At 43.1% G+C, this 22786-nt stretch overlaps 1 protein-coding gene across 1 annotated transcript; it reads right to left on the reverse strand.

Moving 5' to 3' along the window:
* Positions 1-35: 35 nt before the first annotated feature.
* Positions 36-19476, reverse strand: PLCXD1 (phosphatidylinositol specific phospholipase C X domain containing 1). The gene is made up of 7 exons (XM_054272173.1): positions 19332-19476; positions 14476-14618; positions 10952-11088; positions 7551-7679; positions 6879-7034; positions 3245-3428; positions 36-1648 (listed from the first exon to the last, which is right to left on the reverse strand). The coding sequence occupies exons 2-7, from the start codon at positions 14585-14587 to the stop codon at positions 1353-1355; spliced, it is 1014 nt and encodes a 337-aa protein (XP_054128148.1). The 5' UTR covers positions 14588-14618; positions 19332-19476; the 3' UTR covers positions 36-1352.
* Positions 19477-22786: the final 3310 nt, after the last annotated feature.

Consider the following 22786-nt stretch of genomic DNA (forward strand, 5'->3'; position numbering starts at 1 on the left):
TCAGTTCTTGGAGAAAACATTTAAGGTACAGCAAAGCTTTTCACAGAGGAAAACAATAGGAAAAAACCCACAACAGATCCATTTCTTAAGTTACGAATTACTACTGAGAACCAATAAAACAACATCACAGAAAGGAAAAACCAAATATTTCACTCCATATTACAGAGAGAGATCAAGTTTTATTAGAATAAGAAGGGTAAAAAAGAGGGCACAAAAGATAGGCAGAAAAACTTCTGCAAACATTAGCAGACATCTGAATTTAGTTTTGTATATAAAGTGCATCTCAAAAGTGAGGTATATGGATGAAGTTGCACAGTGAACTTTACAGAATAATTGGTCCTATTTTAGTCCTGATGCTTGACATTTTTCTTGCTTTCATGAGGATCTGTTATTACACAGTTCATTTAGAAAAACAGAATTAGTATGCAATGGGAAATAGCATAAACCTCTTAGTTTTGACATATGCAAAAACTACTTAGTGAGAGGAAAAATAATTACAGAGCTACTAAAATAGCTAAATAACAGACCAGGTGTGAAACCCCAAATGAACATGATAGAAGCCAAAAATCTGTATTTCTAGGGCAGTTTAAGTTAAGATCAGGAATTTGTTTCCTGTGTGTTTCTTTTCAGTGTAAGGCATACTTAGGCAACACCTAGTAAAATGTTTAACTGCCACAGACAAACTGTGTAAGGGCCTCATTTTGGTGTCTTTATCCCTGCAGAACTGGCATACTAAGTGCAAATTCAATTACCTCTTAAAAATTCCAAATAATTTTGGGGCTACCCTGTTTGTAAGGTAGCTCACAACTGATACTCAGCACATTGGTGTGTGTATATAGAAGATCATTTCAAATTGGATTGTCAGTGCAACATCTCTGAGATACCAAAAATATTTTAAACTATTCCTTTTGTTTATTTAACAGAAACTATGAAAACCAACTAGTCAATTTCAGACTGATATAAAAGAGTAAGAATTTGGGTTGCAATTAGTGCAAAATGTCCTTATAATTATAAGAAAGATAAAATTTTACCACTAAATCATGCAACTAATGATATTTTCCTCCTTCTTAGTCCTATGGAAAATAAGATTGAATTCTTGGGACTTTTAGTATTGCCAGCTGCTACAGAATCAAAGCATCTCCAAAAAATTACACCTATGCCATAGTTCTTTAGAGACTTCAGCAAGGTACCTGCCCTCTTTCTGTCCAAAGGCCTCAAAACCCTGATGGTGTTGGGAGACTTTTTCCTACTAAGCCTTGAAAGCATTACTGGTTTAATTTAAGTGGACCTTTATGAGATTCAGGATGTTTACAGCAGGGCACAATAAACGCAGACAAAGCCTTTTCAACTTTTCATAGATCAGGAAGCTGAGAATTAAATGCTATTTGTTCCACTTCACTCTGACAGAGCAATGGAGGATTAATTTTTGTGTTAAGTTCTATCACATCTTTGACAAAATCATTGTTTCCTATAAAGTCTCCAGCAATGATGTTAATACATTTTCTTTTTGGTCCTGGATGCTGCTGCTTTATCCAGATTTTCAAACATGGAAGACTCTGGAGTGTCATTTTCTTCAATGATCCAAATGGGTGTACGAGAATATACCTTAAATTTTCAGTAAGGTTAATACCGGCCACAAAGAATTTTCCTGAAACAAAAATCAGAAAGTGACACATTAAATATTCTTTTGAGGAGAAGAGAAACTTCTCAGTATTGCATTATCTTCACATCTCATTCCAGTGGGGATCATTAAAATACTAACTTCACACTCTTTCTGTATTGTTTCATGTCCCTATAACTGTTTCCCCTTGTTGCAACTGCATGCTGTAGTAAACAATTCCTGGGCCACACTCACTTATCCAAACATTCCAGTTTAGCTAAATTGGTCTAGTTATTCATTGCAGCCTAAAGGTTCTCCACTGACTAGTCCTCTGTAAATTACTCCTCTGTGTCTGTGAGGGTTGTTTCCAAAGGCTCAGCCTTCCCCTGCAATGGATGGGAGCGCAGGGTGCACCCTCCAGCTGGGGAGTGCTCTTCTGAAGCGGCTCCCCCGTCACCACCCTGTGTGTTCACTGCAAAAGCTGTGCCACAGGTTCTGAACTGAACCTCTCTCAGACTGCACTTCACCAGCATGCTTGAGTGCTGCTGTTCATGTGCAGCTACACCCTTCTCGTACTGCTCTGGTATCACAGAATCATTACGGTTGGAAAAGGCCTCCAAGATCATTGAGTCCAACATTTGACCAAACATCACCACGACAGCTAACCATGGGACCAAGTGCCACATCTAGTTGTTTCTTCAGCACCTTCAGGGACAGTGACTCCACCACCTCCCTGGGCAACCCATTCCAATGCTTAAACACACTTTCAGTGAAGAAATTGTTCCTGATTTCCAAGCTCAGCATCCCCCTGGCCTGAGGCCATTTCCTCTTCTGGTTGCCTGTGAGAAGATTTCCACCTTGCTACAACCTCCCTTCAAGTAGCTGCAGAAACTGATAAGGTGTCCCCTGAGAGAAACCTTGTAGGAGCTTCCTTTAACAACAAGGTTAGTGGAATGCACTTCTCTCACCATCTGTGCTGCCTAAAGCAAGACTGGACTGAGGAAGCAGCCTCCTCCCCATGAGGTGGGCGCAACTGCACCAGAGAGTGGGTCTGCACTGAGGGCTCCCTTTCTGTGGGTCACATCAGTGAGGTGGCCACCACAATCTCTGTGGTCTGTGCATGTGTGTACACTGATAGTATCCACAGAGCACACACAGGGTGGTTATATTCCAGAAGGCAACAATTGCCCAGCTTCCTACTTGTTCTACATGGCTGTAAGTGCCTCTTCTCTCCTGCGAGCGAACTGTGCCTATGTCACAGACACATTTTCTGAAAAATCCTTTCCTTAGGATTTTTCTCCTGAGAAGCTGAGAGGCCTCAGGAACAAAATGTAAACAATGGTTATCTGCTGCTGTGGAATGCAACAGGTGGATCTGTGATTGGTCTCATGTGATTGTTTCTAATTAATGGCCAATCACAGTGAGCTGGCTCAGATTCTCTGTCCGAGACACAAGCTTTTGTTATCATTCTTTCCTATTCTATTCTTAGCTAGCCTTCTGATGAAATCCTTTCTTCTATTCTTTTAGTATAGTTTTAATGTAATATAGATCATAAAATAATAAATCAAGCCTTCTGAAACATGGAGTCAGATCCTCGTCTCTTCCCTCATCCTGGAACCCCTGTGAACACCATCACATGCCCACCTGGCCGGCCCATCCGCTTCATGCGCTCCAAATACCGGATAAGAGCGCGAGTGGAGGTTTTGTTTCCCCACCAGTACGGGATGGGAGGCCACAGCTCACAGTGCTTCCCCAGTTCCATCTCCTCTTCGTACGAGACTATAACCTGATGGCCGAGGTGCCACAAGGTCCGCAGCGTGGGCACCACCTAAAAGGAAGCAGGCCCAGGTTGAAGTCAGCAACACAGTAGCATTCCCTAACTCCACATACTGTGAGACATCACCTTGGCACAGATTCAGTTCAGATAGAGTTTAAACAAGCAGCCCAGTAGGTGATGGGCTGGTCCACCAGCTGCAGGACAATATGACCCCGGGAGCTTCAGCAAATTCCTCCTTTCCTCAAACTATTCAGCTATGATCATGTCCATAACTCAAGGTCTTACACCTGCATAATATGAAACCATCCCTGTCTCAGCCCTCATGCACAAGCCATTGCTGAAAGTTTGTTAAGGGAGGAAGACTGAGACCATGTCTTGCAGGAATGCACACAGAGAGAAGCAGGAATAATTTTGGCAGATTTGGCTCATTGATGCAAATTTGGCACAGTAACCACCAAAGAAAACTGAACTGCTTAAAACTTGGTAATACTAAATGTGAGTCATCTAGAGCTACATTAGTTCTCCTTTCTCTAATTGGAAAGTTTATGAAATTGGGATGCTCGAGACATTTTTAATTGAGAGAGAGAAAGACCTGAGTCAGACATTTTCTCTATCAGATAGATGAGCTAATATAGCTGTTAAATTTAAGTGTCTCAATATGAAATTTTGAGACACTACATTTTCCAGCCTCAGAAGTTACCATGGGAGAGAACTGAGGCTCTCTGACTAGTTTTATTTGCAAAAAAAACCCAAAACATATTTAACAGGCATTGTTTCTTCTAAGAATGCTGTGGTTAAAAACTACATTTGCAGCTTGTGAAAAAGAAATGGTGGCTTTTTGATGTTCCTATTAGGTTATTAACTTAAATAAAAGCCAAAGGCACTTGAAAATTAATAATATAAATATTAGAAGAAAGCTGTGGGTTGAATTAATCCCTCTCAGTTCATCCACAAAAGAAAGAATGCAAGCTTCTATTAGGTCAGAAAATATTGCAAAATTAAGACACAAGCTTCTTAAAGTACAAAACTTTGTGGTTGACTGAAGCCTTTGCTTTACTCCAACTGCCTTTCTAAAGCTGAAACCTTTTAAACAAACAAGCAAAGATGTGCAATAAAAGCCAAAATAACAAGCTACCAGAGATGTGTATATAAACACAGGTGCTTATTATGCAGACAAAGCAGAAATTAAAGTCTAACAAGGGATTTTTAAACCCTAGTAATCCAGATCAAAGGAAGACACCTTGAATAGTTAAGACAATTAAAATTTTAAATGCAGTGTAATATTGTCACACTGTGGCCTGTGCCAGTACTACATACAGACCTTGCCTGAGCTGCTGCTTCATAAACACTTTCACACTTCATTCTGTACAACAACAGAGATGTGGTCTTGAAAGACAGGTAACAGTAGGTAGCAGTTTATTTTAGAACAAGTCAGCAAGTACTTGGATATTCAATGGCAAATCTAAATCTGTGATCCTTAAAAATGCCAGATTTTCACAGATGCCTAACCTGCAATGGTACCACTAGGAAAATGGTGAGATCCATTGTGCTGGTCACAGACCCCATAGATATAAAGTTTTCCTACTCAAGGGAAGTACTTGATTTGTCTTTTCTCCAGTTCTCTTCCTCCATCCTCCTGGACACAATTCAGAAATGTTCTTTCTTCATCAAGTGATCTCAGACCATTCTTTCAATACATTTATTCAACAAGTTGTCATCAGCAACTTTCCCCTTTTGCAGTTAATAATTTTCTTCTGTTTAAGGCTGGCCATGTGCCTGAAAGCAAATTTGACCACCTTCTCCAGCATCTCTGCTCATCCACAACTTACACACTCAAGTTATTTGGGGAAACAATAAAACAGTGTCACTCAGGTCTTCAGTTATTCAGCTGAGGCCTGAATATTCAGAATCCCCAGTTTTGCTGAGAATTGTTCTATTTTAACTCTGCTGTACAAAATGCTTTGAAGTGGTAATACTCACATGTTACTGATACACCAGCTTCAAAGGCTGAATTTGAATCATAAACAGGGTCATCATTCTCCTGCACCACTCACATCTCCAGAGAAAACCCTCTGTTCCTCTGCATCTTTGAAATGTTAATTGTTTAACTACTAAAAGCTCCCACACCTTGTAAAAAAACAGAGGGAGCTAAAAATCTCAACTTCTAAACTCTGGCAATCAAATATTTTCTGATTTAAATTAAGGCTTTTCTGGAGGTATGGGTAACTGTAAGACTGGTTAGGAGGTCACCACCAGGAAAAACAGTGCCACCAGAAATGCACTGAGGGCAGAGATGCTATTAAGAGGGACCTCAACAAGTTGACAGAAACCTCATGAAGCTCAACAAAAGCAAATGCACAGTCCTGAACAGACTAACCTCACACACCAGGACAGGCTGGTGGAAGCTGGCAAGAAACTTGCTTTGCAGAAAAGGACCTGAAGATTCTCATAGGCATCAAGCTGCACGTGAGCCAGTAGTGCGCACCTGGCAAAGGTCAATTGTGAACTGGGCTGTATTAGCAAAGGCACAGACAGCAAACCAAGAAAAGGGGATCTTCCCTTCTATTCAGCAGCTGTGGGACTGAGCTCAGGTATTGTTTCCAGCTGGGGTTTCCCCAGTATAAAGAAATCACTGACGAGCTGGAGTGAATCCAGCAGCACACCAGCAGAGTGAGCAGAGAGAGGCTGGAGCAGAGGCTGGAGCATGACAGGCTGAGGGAGCTGAGTCTGTCCAGCATGAAAAGAGAAGACTGCACAGGTCTTACTGCTGTCTGCAAGTACCTAACTGTAAATGTAGAGAAGACTCCTCAGATATGCACAGCAAAGGATGGAAGTCAGTAGACACAAGAGAGATTCTGTTCAGATAGAGAACGAAAACAATGTTACTGTGAGAGTGATCAAATTTTGCACAGAAAGGTTGTGAAAGAATATCTCCATCCTTGGAGATAATCAAGAATGAACAGGACGCGGCCCAGCAAAACTTTGAAGCTGGTCCTACTTTGCGTGGTGGTGTTGGACCAAATGACCTCCAGAGGTCACTTCCAACCTAAACTGTTTTAAATAGAAAAAAAATTAATTTAAAATTATTGCTGCGAAAAGGCAGAAAATGGATTCTTTAAATACTAAATAATAAATATAAGATGCACAACTTTTATTTTCCTTTCTTTTTTCTTTCATTTTCCTTTCTTTTCCTCTCTTTTCTCTCTTCTTTTCCGTTTCCTTTCCAAGAAAACTCAGACAGGACAATGGATGGCAGTTGTCTCCACTATTGTCCCACATACATAACAGTCAAATTTAACTCCCTCCTCTGCACTGTGGAATGTATGTTTGCTTTATCTCCTCAGTTCTATTAGATAATGACATATCTCTAATGCAGTAAATGGTACTTTTCCAAGGTTAAAAACACAGTGAAAGTAGAATATATCTAAAAATTTCCAATCAAAGATCTCACTGGGGTGTATCATTCTTTTAAAATGTGAAAAAAAAGCATCTCATACTTACATTTCTAGGACACAGTTTACACTGGAAAATCTCTTTTATACAGGCAACAAGATGATTATGAAGTCTTTTGGTTAATCCATCAAAATTCCTGCAGGCTATGATAACAACTTCCTGAGGATGAGTTTCTAACCACCTCAATATTTCCCACAGAATATCCTACAAGAAAGAGATATGGCAGCTTAGAAAGTTACCTGTGCTATGCAGGAGAAAGGACATACAATCAACAGAGCAGTGATGGTGGAGTAGACTCACAGTAATAAAAAACTATGTTTTCTCAAAAAAAAAAAAAGTGTTTCTGTAATTATATAGGACTTTAGTGCCTTCTTCCCTTGAAGAACTTCTCTCCTTACCACGGAAACAGGAATGCCCTGAGTATCATCCTGGCACAACACACGATAAACCCCAGAACATTAGGCATGTGGGAGGGGATAGGCAGTGGAGAGCAGGCACAAAGTCTGGTTTGAGGAGAAGGAAAACATGGATGCTCCAGTATCATGTGCAGCTGCTCAAACTAACTTCCAGCCCTGCTGATTTTCTCTAATTTGAAGTCCTCACAAAAGAAAAACAAATAACCTACTGAGAAGACCTTGAGCCAGCATTTCTGGATTATGATGGCACTCAAATGAAAAAATGGCACTGGTTTCATAGCCATCACAAAGATAAGGAAAATACCTGCACAGTAACAGTTGTGTAAACCATATGCACGAAGTACAAATTCATAGAAGGATCATTAGCCTTGTGGGCAATCCTGAAATCTAGGTATCGAACTCCAGCCTCAAGTTGCTCTGTCACAGTCAGGACCTGAAAGGTGAAACAGAAGACAAAGCCCTGAGAACTTGAAAGAGATTTGTTTCTTTAGTTTAGAAAGCTAAAAGAGGGGTACAAAGTTAGCTCTTTGGCATTTTTCACAGGTCTTCCATCTTTAAAATGTTACTGTATGGCACCAAATTGCAACTTGGAAGCATTTTGCTCTCTGGCAAGAGAGATTCCAATTTCCCTGCAGCATTAACTGCAAGTGCAGATTACATTAGTTTCAGACAGTTGCCCTTGTTGTGTTCTGAAAGTTAAAGACCAATTAACCCGTGCATAAATACATGATTGCTCTTCTCACAACTATTCATTTAAAAAACATTTGCAAGATCAGCAAGTTAGAAATGCTGTATTTTTCTTATTAGATCAAAGGCTTTACCATGGCTGTCTCTGCAGACCTCACACATCCTCAACAGAAGGAGAAACAAAAATAGAAAAAAATACTGGCTATTGTTCTTTTTCAAGATATAGTTTCTTATGAAGTTTGAATTAACCTGTAAAAGTCTTAAAAAACAGAGGCACTCCTCTAGATCCACTTCCCTCAGAGCACTTCCACCGGATTGAGGGCTGAATAGAACAGGTGATAAAGCTGCTTCTCAGGCAAAAAGTTCCAAATGATATGTCTTTTCCTTACGTCAAGACTCTCTTAGCAAAAGAAAATAGAATCAATTTAATTAGATATGTTTAAACACTAGTTTGTCTTTAATTCAGTCTGCTAGGGATGAAAATTTAGGCTTCAGAAACCACACATTATACTGATTTAAGTCAGAAAGGATTCCATGAAAGCTAAATCAGTACAAGGCATTGCTCTTGAATATCCAAATTCACAGGTTTAGCACTGTGGCAGAGCTTAAGGCACATGGCAAGATGCTCACTTTGCTCAGTTTAACCCCCTAACTTTCCTGGTTTTTGAACATGAATTTAGCCTCCCCAGGCTGTGCCCAAGGGGCTGGGCTGGGACAGACCAGCCCTGGGTGCCCCAGGGTCCAGGGGTGCAGTGGGTCTGGCCAACACCTCCTCCTGGGCCTGCTGGGTGTCCACCAGGCTGAAGAGTTGAAGGGATGATCCACACCCCTTTGCTTGGAGTATGTTGGAGATGGGATTGTACATGGCTGTAGGTCATTTATAACCTCTGTGGCCAGAAAAAGCACCAAATGAAATTGCTGCTCAGAACTGCCCTTCAGATTAATTCATTTCTTATCTGTTGACTACCCAGGAAAACAAGACAAATTAGACTCTCTAATTAGTCACCTGGGTTTGGTTACTGGATTAGGCAGCATGAACATTGCCCCCTAAAGGGCAAAATTCAAAAGGAAGCCCTGAGGAGCAATGCTGCTCAGTGCCTCAATCTCACAGCAGGCATCCAGGCCATGACTGGAATTTACATGGCCATTACACAGGAACCATTTGGGCCTCCAGACTGACAGCCACAGCAACTGGGGCTCAAGCAGGCAACTCCCAGGCACTGGGCCATCCAGGAACTTGGGGATCCTACCATCAGAAGGGCTCCATGGTGTCTGCTCTGCATTCCAATGGGTGGAGTCATCTCCCCACACAGATAACTGGAGCACAGCAGAGCTAAGGAGGGGCAGGATTGTAGCTGTGCCTCTTCCCTATCAGCACTGGGACACTTCCTGCTTGTCACACTGGGTTTGGACCCGAAGATTATTATAATGATGTTAAGAGATTGTTTGTCACCAACAGGGTCACTTTGCCAGCCACAAACCCACAAGTTTGGATCCACAAGTTTGAAATCTGGTTTCCAAATCTTTCATTGGCTAAAGTCCCCCTCAAAAAAGCAGCTCAAAATAACAAGGATCTGTGCTAAACAAGTGCCCATCAACATCAGCTCATGATTGCTGGTTCATATTTGATAGCTGGTAGTGTCTAAGATTCTAGTTTGCCAGAGCTGCTCAAACACAACAAAAGAAACCTTGGCATGCTTATTGATATTTATCAATTATTCAGCTTTAATTCTCTAATAATGAACTATTCCTTCAATAAGAACAAAACCAGAAAGATTTTTGGTATCTCTTTGATGTCAGGAAAGTGTATTCTTTGGAAGAATCTTCAAAAGCTGTAGCTTAGAACATGATCATCAATTTTGTCTTTAACATACATTTATGAGGAACAAAGAGATAACAACTAGCTTAATATTTGCACATTTCAAAAAGTTAACTAAACCTTATGTGATGGACCACACCTTCACTCTTTTAATCTTTATGGGGAAAAAAAATCCCTTCAACAATGGATTCTTCTGTTTCTGCTGCTGGTGAAATACCCAGTATAGGTGGGGAAAGCAACTGACATCTCACACAACAGTGATAGCAAAAATGACAAGAAAAGCTCCTGAACAAAGTTCAAGAGAAAAAAAATCTCTGTTAATTACATTAATATTAAAGGTTATTTACAACCACAATAAACATGTGAAAAATGGTTTCTAGTACCAAGTGGTCAGCTTTAAACAACAACTACAAGTATCATCCCTGCCTCACCTGCATGCTTTTTGCCCATAAAAGATGATTAGATATGTGTGGCTCCTATCTCATACTCTGAAGTGCTGGATTTTGAAAGAGTAATTTTCTTCATATTGGCTGGAATGGAACTGTGGTTTGGATTTGAGCTGGAAAGAGCATTGATTACACAGGGACGTTCTTGCTGTTGCTGGGAAGGGCTTACACAGAGCCAGGGCCTTTTCTGCCTCTCACCCTACCCCACCAGCAAGGGGGCTGGGGGTGCACAAGGAGCTGGGAGGGGACACAGCCAGGACAGCTGGCCCTAACTGACTACAGGGATATCCTGCATCATAAGGAGTCATGGCCAGCATATAAAGCTGGGGGAAGAAGAGAGGGAACACCAGTGATGGTGTTTGTCCTGTTAAGACACAGTTACACATGATGGAGCCTGGCTTTCTTGGAGGTGACTGAACACCTACATGTCCATGGGAAGTGGTGAATTAATTCCTTATTTTGCTTTGCTTGCCCATGTGGCTTTTGCTTTACCTATTAAAAGGTCTCCATCTCAACCCACAAGCTCTCCAGCTTTTACCCTTCAGTTCTCTCCCCTGTCTCACCCAGGGACAGTGAGAAGCAGCAGTGCAGAGCTGAGCTGCTGGCTGGGGTTAAACCACAACACCCAAGCACAGCATCTCATGAGAGCACAGATTTCTGGGCAGCAGGCTATTCTGTCATTGTACACTCTCAGCCCTGCAGCACAAGTTTCAACTTTGCCAAGGCCAGAAGAGAACACCAGACAATGGTTACCTGTGTTATAGACCACTTCATGATAATGGGGTGCACAATGCAGGGCAGACATTTGTTTAAAAACTTCACCAGCTTGGACTCATTGCCACTAACAGCAGAGCGTTTATCCAAACAGTAGGTCATAGTGTCGTGACTCCCTGTAGGATACAAAAAATAAATGTACAGAAAATCTCATTCCTTAACGACTCAAGACCACATTCCATGGTTACATTTCATGTGCACACCTGATAGGCCACCACATTTGCAAGCCACACACCTACATATTCTGAGAGCCTCTGTAGTTATGGCAAAAAGGTGGAATTGTCTACAGAGGTTGGTCACCTAACATTAACAAGCTTAGTGTGAAATCCTTGTGAAGGGAAGGCATTGACCCTTTTCAATAAACCATCTGAACTACACATGACCGTTGTTTGCCTCAAATCACAATAAAATTGTTTCAAATGGCCTCTTCCCTCAAAATAATTATCTTGATGTGAAAACATTTTTTTTCTGGGAATAAATAGATGAAGGCTGAATTTATCTAGAAATTGTACTGTTTTCAGAGTTGTCCAAATGCAGGATTTCATTGTCCAATACCCTCATCTCTGCAAGGGAAAATATGACTGAAAGAAGAAATTCATCTTCTTACACCTTTAACACTTAACTTGGCACTTTAACCATTTATATCTTAAATATCTACTAAAAATGTCCTCCTGAAGTAAATCCCCATCTGCCCTACAAAAACAACAAACAAGGTGGCTGCTTGAAGGTTTCTGAGACAAATCCAAGTTTATGAGTGAAAGATTAACAAGATCCTCATTTGATGGACTTCAAAAATTACCTGACTCTTTCCAGCACAGGGAATTATGCAGGCATCAGAGCCAAGACCAATATGCCCAAATACTTTATTTCCTTGAAGTCTTAATAAATCTGACATATCTCTTGCATCGTGTTTAGATGAAACTATTGCAATTCACAATTTCATCAGGACACGGAACCAGTGATTTTGCTAGCTTTCCTGTTCGATTATTTCTTCCAGTTTTACAAAGCATCAATAAGAAAAGCTAACAACTCAGTGAAGTGACTTGCTTGGATCTAAACAGAATATCTGCAAAGAATTTGTTTATCATTTTGAGGTTTAAGTCTTCTGTCAAATTAATTGTTCACTAGTGCTAGGAAGTGCTTTCTTGAATTGCCAGTCTTACTGGTACCAGTGGTAATATTTCTAATAAACACAGTAAAAAGGAATGGTTTGGAAGTAAAAATTCTTTGGAACTGTCAATAATATTTTGATGTCTCAATCAATCTTCTCACCTTCTAAAAGCCATTTTAAATTTATTTATATCTTAAATATCTGCTAAAAATGTCCTCCTGAAGTAAACCCCCACCTCCCCTACAAAAACAACAAACAAGGTGAGTGTTTGAAGATTTCTGAGGCAAATCCAAGTTTATGAGTGAAAGATGAACAAGATCCCCTGTTACTGCTTTAAACACCCAAAACACACTCACTGCAGATGGGAGATCAGTATTGAGAGTAGGCAATAAAAGAAGTATGTGTTAGAAGATGTAGGAGTCAAACTATTAAATATCCATGGACCAAATCCAAGTCTGAGAGAGATAAGCAGGATTCCATTGATGGGTGTTGCATCTATGGATGCCAACCAGCAAATGGATTGCAATCTTTTACTCACGAGTCTTTTGTGATGTCATGAGTTACAGTAATGAAAGGAAGATGGGTACATCCATGACACAACATATATGATGCAAAGATAGTGAGCTAGCACCAAGCCAGGTAGCTCCAGACCTTGATTCCACCCCTCCCCAGCAGCACTGTGCTGAACCTGGTGCAAGCACAACACTAATTAATGAGATTTGCCGCTGTCTCATCATCATGCTTTCAGAATCCACTCTGTCATGTTTCTTGCATGCCTTCTGTGAGATAAACTTCCACTTCCAAATTGGGTTTCCTCCCTCTGGAAACCTGCCAGAGCTGTCTTGACCTGATTGGTCTTGATCTGTTTGTGTTCTGACTTGGGCCAGATCAGCTTTGTAGGTCAGCTGGACAGACACCAAAATATTCTAAGCTAATAGCCTGCAATGCTCTGTAAAAGTCCTCTAGTGTTTGCTGAAATGGACTTGCCTTCAATTGTTCTTCATGCCTGCTATCCCTGCAGGCATATTCACAAGAACAACAAACATTTTCAAGAATAACAAGGTTATTAGGAGGAGAGCCAAGACCGCAAACAAACCCGTCAGTAGGTTCTCCACTTTCTAAGATGGCCAAGAAACACCAGGGGAAGGTCTTATAGAAACATCATGGCTCTTTCCAGCAAAACAAAATCCCACTCTGTGTGCTACTGACTTTTAAATGATTTTTGCAATAGGAACAAAAATAGAAAAAGAGAAGACTATTACCTCCTTTCTTCAGTCGTAAGACAGATACATATTTTCTTTTTTCCTCTCATGATGGTTAAATAAGAAATCTAGAGGAGTTTCTTTAATAGCACCTGTTGTAGTCCTCTTACATAGACTTTATCCTAAACAGAGATGTGCTTGTTTTGAAGTCAAGATCAATTCAGATTACATTATCTAAGAAGCCTCCATGAAATAAGTTTCTGGCTGTCAATTTTAATTGGAACTCCACACTCCATTACTTCACAACAGGTAGAAAAAAGCCAAAACACTACAATTTTTGGATTCTCCCAAGGCTCTACCCACTGAAGACAAGACTTTACACTATCTCTAAATATATGCCTTTCCTAAAATTAACCTATGATCCTGTGGCCCACATAAAACATTCATCTACACACTGTGCTGCTTTCCCCCCAAGCTACCTGTCACATCTACAGGTGTGAGAGAAAACACAGACTAGACTTTTCTTTAGTACCATTTCTGAAGTGGAAACAAAGGGAATCACTCAAGAGCTGATGGCCTTCAGTGCCTCGGAAAAAGTCAAGGCAGCAGAAAGAAGCAATAATATGACCAAAGAAAGGTTAATAATACACAGATATCGTTTAAATGCATTTACACATAACACAATAAATCCAGTTTTTATAAGCTGGATCATGTAGAAAAGTAACAGTCTACATTAATAAAAAAATGTTAATTATAAGTCTCAATTCTCCTTTTTCTGCAACTTCACAGTTTCTTTTAGGCAGTACAAAGAAACAAATAGTAAGGTAAACCTTAATTCTCCCCTCCTGGAAACATTTTATTATATAGGAATTCACAGGAATTAATTAGGGAAATTTTATCATTGCCTAAGTAAATTAATCCTTAGATTATTAATAGTATCTCACAAGACAATGCAAAGTGCCTCTTTATTTTTATTTCTAAAAAAACAATAAAAAGTTCCTTTGTTACCCCTCCCCTCTAAGAAACACCAAACATTACAGACCAACATTATTCACATAACATCACACAAACCCTCCCCCACACGCTGACCCAAATAATAAACATAGCCATCCTGAAATGGGACAAACAGGATATTCCAATGCTTAAATGGTAAGCTAACAAAACAGTGCAGAACAAAAGTTAATCTTTACCTGGAAGAGCTAAGTTATACAGGGGAATATCCCAGAGCTTCTCTGGTAACTGTGACATCCATTGGCCATTTTCATGGCACACGTGAACGAAGGTTTGCAAAGGGCCTTCCATTGGTATGTGCTCTGGGACTTCATAGGGTGTTCTGGGAGGGAAAAAGGAAAGAAAAACAATAAACCACTTCAAATAAAGCACTCCATCTACTGTGGTTGAATTAAGGGCATTGCACCTGTGAAGGAAGAATTTATAGATGTTAAAAAATGCCAACCCTTCCCTCAAGTAGTTGCAGAAAAATGTCAAGAGCTTGTAGCCACAACATGTGCTGCTTTTGATAACACTGTCTCCCAGCACAATGCCAAAGGGTGGATTCCAGCTTCAGGTTTGCAAACTGATCAAGTGAAAGAAAAAATAGCCAAGGCAAAGGCAAATATAGCCAAGCCAAGGCAAATATACAGAGTTTCACTGGTATGGAGAAATTGCTGTCTCTATTGGCTGTTGTGAAACCACAAGGAGTACCTCCCTCCAGCGTGAAACTGTGTCCATTCCTTTAGCCTCTGCAGTCCCAGGAGCACAGCAATGGGACCAATGGCAGGGCTGGGTCAGGGGCTGGGTCTGCTACCCTCAGGTCCCTAGAGAACACCTACCTTCAAGGGTCCAGTCAGGTGCCACAGGAGTACACTATGAAAAGCCTTTACAAAAATGTCAGGACACTGGATTTGCAGGTCATTCCAGCATCTGGGGTCAAAGAGGAAAACTTTCCTCTCCTTATTCCTGCTTTGGAGAACATCAAAGATATTTTTACCACTCCTATGAGTCCATGATCATAGGTATTTCAGTTTGGTCTGACCTTCCTGAAACTACTCTGGAACTGTTCTTCTCTGGGATCTTCTGCAAAATTTGCAGTGGTCCTGCAGGAGTGCCAGTGGAGAAAGCCCAGGTGAAAAATCATGCCATCACCAGGGCCTGCTAGAGTTATCCTGTTCATTTTTCATTTTATGATCTCCTGGATTGTGAAGAACACAAAAATAAGTTCTGTGTTTTGGGGTCTTTTGCCTAGTATGTTCCTAGTTCAGGTGGGGGTCTGAGGATTAGAGCCTTCCTTCTTTTCACTGCTTTCAAGGCTTTATTTTGTCACAGATAATGTGAGAGTTTCTTCTGGCACAGTGATTACCAATATCAACATATTACCAATATCACAGCTTCCTTTTTAATGTTGTTTTTAAAAGCTGCCAATGTAAAAGATTCCTTCCTGTCTGCTACAGCAAACTCAGTCATATACATATTTTTGAGGTTTTGTACTCTGCAAACACCCTCACTGGTCCCTGGTCCCTTTTGCTGCATCTTAGCACATTTACACACATCTTAGCACATCTACACACATTTACAGTGCTTATATGAAGAACATTTCCTTAAACATGGTGCAATATTTTTTTTTTGACAGTCACATAGGGTCATCTGAAAGGCAACTTTAGGAATTGCATTCCTAAGCTTTATGTCCATACCACACAAAAAGATACAATCTGCTTTTATACAGCCAATGCACAAAGCATCACCTGCCTAGCCTGCCTTGCTGTGTCTTTGGTGCATCTTTGAGTTGTAAGAAACAAATGGTCTCTATATGCCACAGCAGCCATTCTTATTCTTGGAAAAATATTCAGATCTCAGGCAGATCAACTCACCCATCCTCTGGCTCTGCACTTTGATATGATGAGCTTCTGTCCCCCACAGACCCCTGTTTCAGACAACAGATGTCTGAAGCTCATTTTGTCACCTTTTGCTGTTTCATGCTTCATCACACTGCACACCACTGCTCACCCACAGCTGCTCTGCTCTAGTCTCTGCACCATGTAGCATCAGCGTGGGCAGGGGCTGCAGATGCTTAAAGCAGCATTTCTGTCTATAAAGACTGGATGGTCTCTCTTCTCCTCCAGCTCTGAAGCTGACAGGAGCTCTGAGGCTGCAACACCCCAGCATATGGCAGCACTTATGCAGGTCCTGTATGCAGACGAGAGACCTGACTATAAGCATTGTTTTTGCTCTTCTGAGTGGGGAGATTTGTACCTCCCTTTCCAGAGCCTTTGAGGTTCTCCAAAGCCACCCACGCTCCCCCAGAGCAGGCACCCATCACCCCAGGGACCCATAGCAAGTCCCTTAAGCCCTGCCAGGTGGTCACACCTTGTCCTGGCACAAGCTCCTTTGCAACAACAGCACCCCCAGGATGCATCCAAGGGTGCAGGTCTGCCTGCTGCCACTCTCCTCCTGTCGTGTGCTCCCCCAGTTCACCACAGAGTCAGGATAGCACATGCTCAGGAGGTCTCTGCAGACGCATCAAGAGGGAATTGCCTTTACTGGGCTGTACAAGAGATCCCTTGGCATTGTCCAGCCAAAGCCCACAGACAGCACGGCTGCCATCACTGTCCCAGCCTCAGCAGGACCAGGGCACTTCACAAAGAGTGTCCTGCTGGGCCTGAGGAAAGCCAGCAGAGAGCAGAAACAGCAAGACCAAGACACACTGCAGTCCTGCAAACACAGACATGTGAGAGATGCACATCTCCTTCTCCTTCTCCTCCTCTTCTTCTTCCACAGAACCCTGAGACTGGGGATGGCAGCCGCCGGCAGTGCATGGCAGGAGCTGCACCATGGCCATCTGCTGATCAAGTCCTGTACAGAAGTGCCTGGACCAGGTTTTGTCCCACTCCCCCATGCAATGCAAAGCCCCAGATGTTCACACTGCCACCTCTAAACTCAGCTGCTGCCTTGTGTTTGAGGGGCAGCCTTTGGGGAGAAACCAAGGCTTACTTGGAGAAATGAAACTGCAACTATTAGCTGCTGCCTCTCATGACTAAACCCTAAACTTCATAAATAAGAACTGTTTCTTTATTCCCCTTATCCAGACAGGTAAGTCCACCCTACACACAGTACTGTGATAAACTACTGTGTTGGGTTTGCATGGCAACATTTTGGTAGTGAGGGAGTCTACAGAGCTGATTCCTGTGAGAAGCTGCCAGAAACTCTCCCCAAGTAGAACAGAGCCAATTCCAGCTGGCTCCAAGGCAGGCCAAGGGTGAGCCCATCAACAACAGTGGTGGAGCCTCTGGGGCAACAGGTTCAAAAAGGGGGAAAAAGTTGCTGTGCAACAGCAGCCAGGAAAAGAAGAGCAAGAATATGTGAGAGAGACAACTCTGCAGACACCAGGGCCAGTGCAGAAGGAGGGGCAGGAGGAACAGTAGGAGGGGCAGGAGGTACAGAAGGAGGGGCAGGAGGTGCTCCAGGCTCTGGAGCAGAGATTTGCCTGCAGCCCGTGGCAAATACCATGGTAGGGCAGCTGTGCCCCTGGAGCCCATGGAGATCATTCTGGAGCAGAGCCCTCCACCTGCAGCCTGTGGAGGGTCCCACACTAGGGCCGTGAATGCCCAAAGGAGAATGAGACCCCATAGGAAGCCCATGTGGGAGCTGTGGTCTCATGGAGAGAGGAGCCCATGCTGGCTCAGGTTTGCTAGCAGGACTTGTGACCCCATGAAAAGGACCCACACTGGAGCAGGTCACAAAGAACAGCAGCTCTTGGGAAGGACTGATGTTGGAGAAATTAATGGAGGACTGTCTCCCACAGGAGGGACCATGCTGGAGCACAAGAGTGTGAGGGGTCCTCTCCTGGGGAGGAAGGATTAGCAGAAACAATACTTGATGAACTGACCTCAGTGCCCATTCCACATCCCCCTGTGCCACTGCAGGTAGAGGAAATCAGGAAATCAAAAGTGAAGTTGCACCCTGGGAGAATGGAGGGGTGGGGAGTAAGTGTTCTAAGATTTGCTGCTTATTTCTCATTACCTTACTCTGATTTCATTGGTAATGAATTCAATATTTTTCCTAAGCTGAGTCTGCTTTGCCCTTTTTGTGACGGTACCTGGTGAGTGATCTCTCCCTGTCCTTATCTTGGCCTATGAGCCTTTTTAACATTCTTCTCTCCCCCTGCTGAGCAGGAGAGTGATGGATAGACTCTGGTGGGCACTTGGCTTCCAGTCAGGAGCTGCCCACCCTAACTACCCTCACTCCCCTTGCTCACATCAGCGTCTGACCTTCTCTGGGTGCTCTGCCTACAGGCAGCAATCACATTTTGAGGACTTTACCGGGACACATGCAATAAACAAGAATAAAACATGCAAACCTATAAAGCCACTATATCTTATATATATCTTATATTCAAATCTTTGAGATAAGAAGAAAGGAAAATTTCATACTCTTGATATCAGGTAAGTTATGTAATACTATTGAAGGCAGATATTAAGCAGGCTGCGTTAAAATGTTTAAATAAGGATAAGGGATTTGCCTGCATCCAGGGCACCTGTTCAGAAAGAATACTTGAAGTTGTGATATGAATTACAGAAAAGAATTCTGAATTACAGGAAGGAATTCTCTTCCTGAGATGAATTGTTCTGATTTGATTTGTCCAGCCCCAGGACACAGAGAGCACCGGGCTGATGTCCCCGGCCCGGAGCGGCTGTGCCCGGCCGGAGCGCGTTGGGCACGGCTGGGACGCGGCCAAACGCCGGCCAACGCAGTTCCTTCCGGGCGGCAGATATAATTAAAGCACCATTCGTGATGACATCAGTCAAACATGTGCTGCAGCCGACCCAGAAGCTAAAAAACCCCCACGGGAGTTACGGGAAACCCTGTGAGGAGCAGTGCCCGGGCACCCGGCGAGGAGGGGCCGCAGCCCCGGCGGCGATGGGGGCGATGGGGCCCGGGCTCCGCGCTGCCCCCGCTCCCTCCTCCATCCCTGCCGCTGCCGGGCCCGCCGAGAGCCGCATCCCTCCCTGCCTGCCTCCCTCCCTCTCCCCCTGGCCGCCGCGTTACTCACTGCGGGGAACGGCTCCGTGTCCATGCCGGCTCCTCGGGAAGCCGAGCGCTGCCCAGCCCGCCCGGGCCCGCAGCAGGCGGGGCGGAGCTGCCCCGCCCGCCTCAAGTGGCCGCAGGTTTGAGGAAGGTGAAGAAGGGGCGGGAGGGATGAAGGAGAGGAGGAGAAGTGGCGCTGCCCGAAGCGCAGAGCCGCTCTCTGGGCTCACGGGGCATTGCTCCAGGAGGAGCCTGAGGGCAGGCACAGGCGCGGAGAGCGCCAGGTATGCCTTGCTGCTCCTGCATTTGACGTCTATTAATGCAGGAAGGCTTAAGATAAATATTTACAAACATATATATACACGTTAGAAGTACCTTACTTTTCTGCTGTGTCTGTCCAGTAAAGCTTGTCAGGGCCTCAGCTGTGGTGAAATTCACTTATGATGCCACCTGGCAGAAATCTTGGCAAGCTCTTCAAAAAGCTTTTCTGTGTAAAGAGGCAGGAGGTAAATAGATGAGTGAATGGCATGTAGAGGCAAACATGCTTACCCTCGGTGCAGAGTGTGTTCTCAGCCTTCCCAGAGAGATGGGGAAAGGATCTCACCTACCCCTTAGTGTTCCAAAAACACACTAAAACACACAGTTCCCCAAGTAAGGAATGGTGAGCTGAAACTCCAGCTGAAAAAATGGATAGAGAAGATTTGAACTAGAGGTTTGTGATATTATTTTGAAAATGTACAATATTTGAGATGTTGCGTGAGACTTTTGTCTTCCAACCCAGTTTTTTATTTTCAGATATGGAACACCTTTACTCTATCCTGTAATGTACAGAAATTATATAAAAATATACCACTAAGCATTTGAGCAGCTTTAACTGAATTGCCTGGATTTGGGGTGTTTGCTCTGAGGACGTGTCCAACGCCCTGGGCAATGTGTGTGTTTGTCCCTGTCCTGACTCACTGATAAGTCCTTTCAACCTTCACCTAATTTCTGGCTTTGGAACAAACAGGCAGCTTAATATTTCTGAGAGGAGGTTGTGTATCTGGGGGCAGCAGCCATGATGTGTCCTAAGAGCAGGGGAATCACTGAGGAGGCAGCTTGCAGCACCAGGGAGGTCACTCTGGGTAATAAAAAGACCTGGGAAGGAAAATGCAGCCCAGACCTGCTGAGAGCTTGAAACTGCTGGTCTGTGTTTGCTTCTAGAGTATGAGACCACAATGGCTACTCTAGCTTGCAGTGCTGTGAGCAGGGTGTGATGAGGATGGGAGGCCGTCTGGAGCCCTTCAGTGATGTGCCTCTGATAATCTGGTACCAGCTGGCAGGAAACCTTAGGCAGAAGCATTGGGGTGGGATTTAGGTTACCCAAACATATTGCAGCATGCCAATTCCACCATGAAGAACAGCCCTGGCTTTATTTGCAACCAGCAAAGCCAGTGATAAAATTCAGTGGCTGGTAAAAATGCTACTGGAGTGGTTAGACATGGGGTACAGTGTTGCTGAGAGGAAAAAATAGAGTTGAATTTTATTAGTGAAAATTTTAATTGAAATGTTTAAAACGTGGGGGAAAAATATCCTCAAATTCTTCCATTTTGATCCATTCCCACCATTATAAGAGAGGCTTCAGTGGGCATGGATCAAGGTGCAGGCAAAATAATCTTCCTCTCAAACAGAAGAAAGTGAGATTTTAATTTCAGCTTAACTACACCATTATTGACAAGAAGAGTTAAAATGCCCTAAAATACTTTTGGTATTTTTGTATGTATATACAGCCAGCTAACATCATGTCTGGCACTAACAGTGTTTAGCTCTTCCAACATGCGCAGGAGAGCTGCTCGTAATGTCCTACTAGGAAGAGAAACTTAAGGGGAGATAAACAAAACTCTCTCCTCAGACCCAGCATCTGAGAAAACATGAACAAGAAGAGAACTGGGCTTTGTTGCTAGAACCTTACAGAGAACCTAGGGAGAAACAAAAAATTAAATGCATTGTCATCCACTAGAAAGGATTTCAAGTTACAGGTAGAAAGGAAACCTCCTCATTCCCCCCTTTGCCATTAGTTTGTTATCTAACCCTTCAAACCTGTGGGAATCCCCTGTCCTGCATGAATCTCTGTCTTTTTTTCCTAATTGGAACAGGCCACAAGCAAAGCCCTCTACTCTGATGTCCCAATCCCTGGAGAAGCTGAAGAGACTATGGGCTCACTTTGCATCCACAAAGGCAGCTCTCAGTTCAGCATCAGATGCAGCTGCCTGGGCAGGATGAAGCTGAAGCATTGCCCTGGGAAAGCAGGACCATCAAGACACTGTTCCCTGTCCGTGTCTTTCCTGTGTGCAGCTTCCAACTTGGTGGCACCCGATGGGGAGGAGGAGGAAAGACTCTTTTTGTGCTTAAATTCATCACTTTGATGAAGCTGAGGGAGTGAGTCATGTGTCCTTCAGCACCATAAATAGCATCCCACTTCCCTTCTGTTGTCAGCTGTGAAGATTAGGCTCCTGGGTCCTTCAGGACAAATGTCCAGTACTGGGCAAAGGTTGGAGGTAACAGTGTCTGGGTCTTTAAGCCATCCAGACTTTAACTCCTGTGGTTCTCATGTTGGTTAAGCCTTGGTGACCTTGAGTTGATAATGGATTGCTGGGAAATAACTGAATATTCTTCTAAAGCTGGTGAGTTCTTCTTCTCCCATGTATTGCTGATTTGCACTGTCACCCATAACCTGCCATGGAGCAAGACCTTTTACAGTCCATGCTTCAGCAACAAAGATGACTCACAAGCTGATACAGATCAGATAAACTGCATCCTCAGTGCAGAGCCAGTCCTGTTCTGTGCCCTGCAGAACTACATCTTTTGCAGTTTCATGGACTTTGTGCTGCTTTTTGGTCTCTGCCTGCATTTCGCACCTATTGGGGCACAATAGCAAAAGCAGGCCAGGATGGATGTCTCAGGCAGTGCAGGTATGACCTGCAGTGATCTGCGGTAAATGTTCATCCTCCAACAGAACTTCACTCTGCAAACAGCACCAGTCATCCATGGCAGAGGATTTAGATGCAGGGCTGGTAGAAGCTGAGCTCAGGATGTCAGTCTGGGTCAAACTTTGCTAATATTAGATGGTAAAATCTACAACAGAAAAATGATATAGGTTTCCCAAGGGGACAGATAACCTAAGAAAGTACTTCATCTCTTGTTACATTTGCTTATTTTATTGCAGGGTAACAAAGCACCATGTTGACCTCCCATACTACCACAGGGCAGTAATTAATAGCATAGTCATTTATAAACTGCTTGATACATATTACTGGCCCTTTTTTGTTTTCCTATCCACATCTCCTAAATCCCACTGTCCATTGGTAGATTGTTTTCCACTGGTACTTGTGTCAGGAATGTGGAGGTGAAAAATTGCACAAGGGCTGCAGCTCCCGGGGTAGTCCCACTCCTGCACACCCAGGACAGCAGTTTTGCTGGAAGGGTTTGTACAAACATTTC

This window comes from Melozone crissalis, unplaced genomic scaffold (genome assembly GCF_028551555.1).
Source record: "Melozone crissalis strain CALT ecotype California unplaced genomic scaffold, PUWL_Pcris_2 ptg000013l_1, whole genome shotgun sequence".
NCBI lineage: Eukaryota > Metazoa > Chordata > Aves > Passeriformes > Passerellidae > Melozone > Melozone crissalis.

What these genes read in the sequence shown, in the direction of transcription:
- PLCXD1 (XM_054272173.1), bottom strand. Translation starts at nt 14,587, where the DNA reads ATGGAAGGCCCTTTGCAAACCTTCGTTCACGTGTGCCATGAAAATGGC. An exon ending in GTATAACTTAGCTCTTCCAG is followed by an intron (nt 11,089 to 14,475) that starts GTAAAGATTAAC and finishes TGTATCCTACAG; the next exon opens with GGAGTCACGACACTATGACC. An exon ending in ACACAACTGTTACTGTGCAG is followed by an intron (nt 7,035 to 7,550) that starts GTATTTTCCTTA and finishes TCTTTCTTGTAG; the next exon opens with GATATTCTGTGGGAAATATT.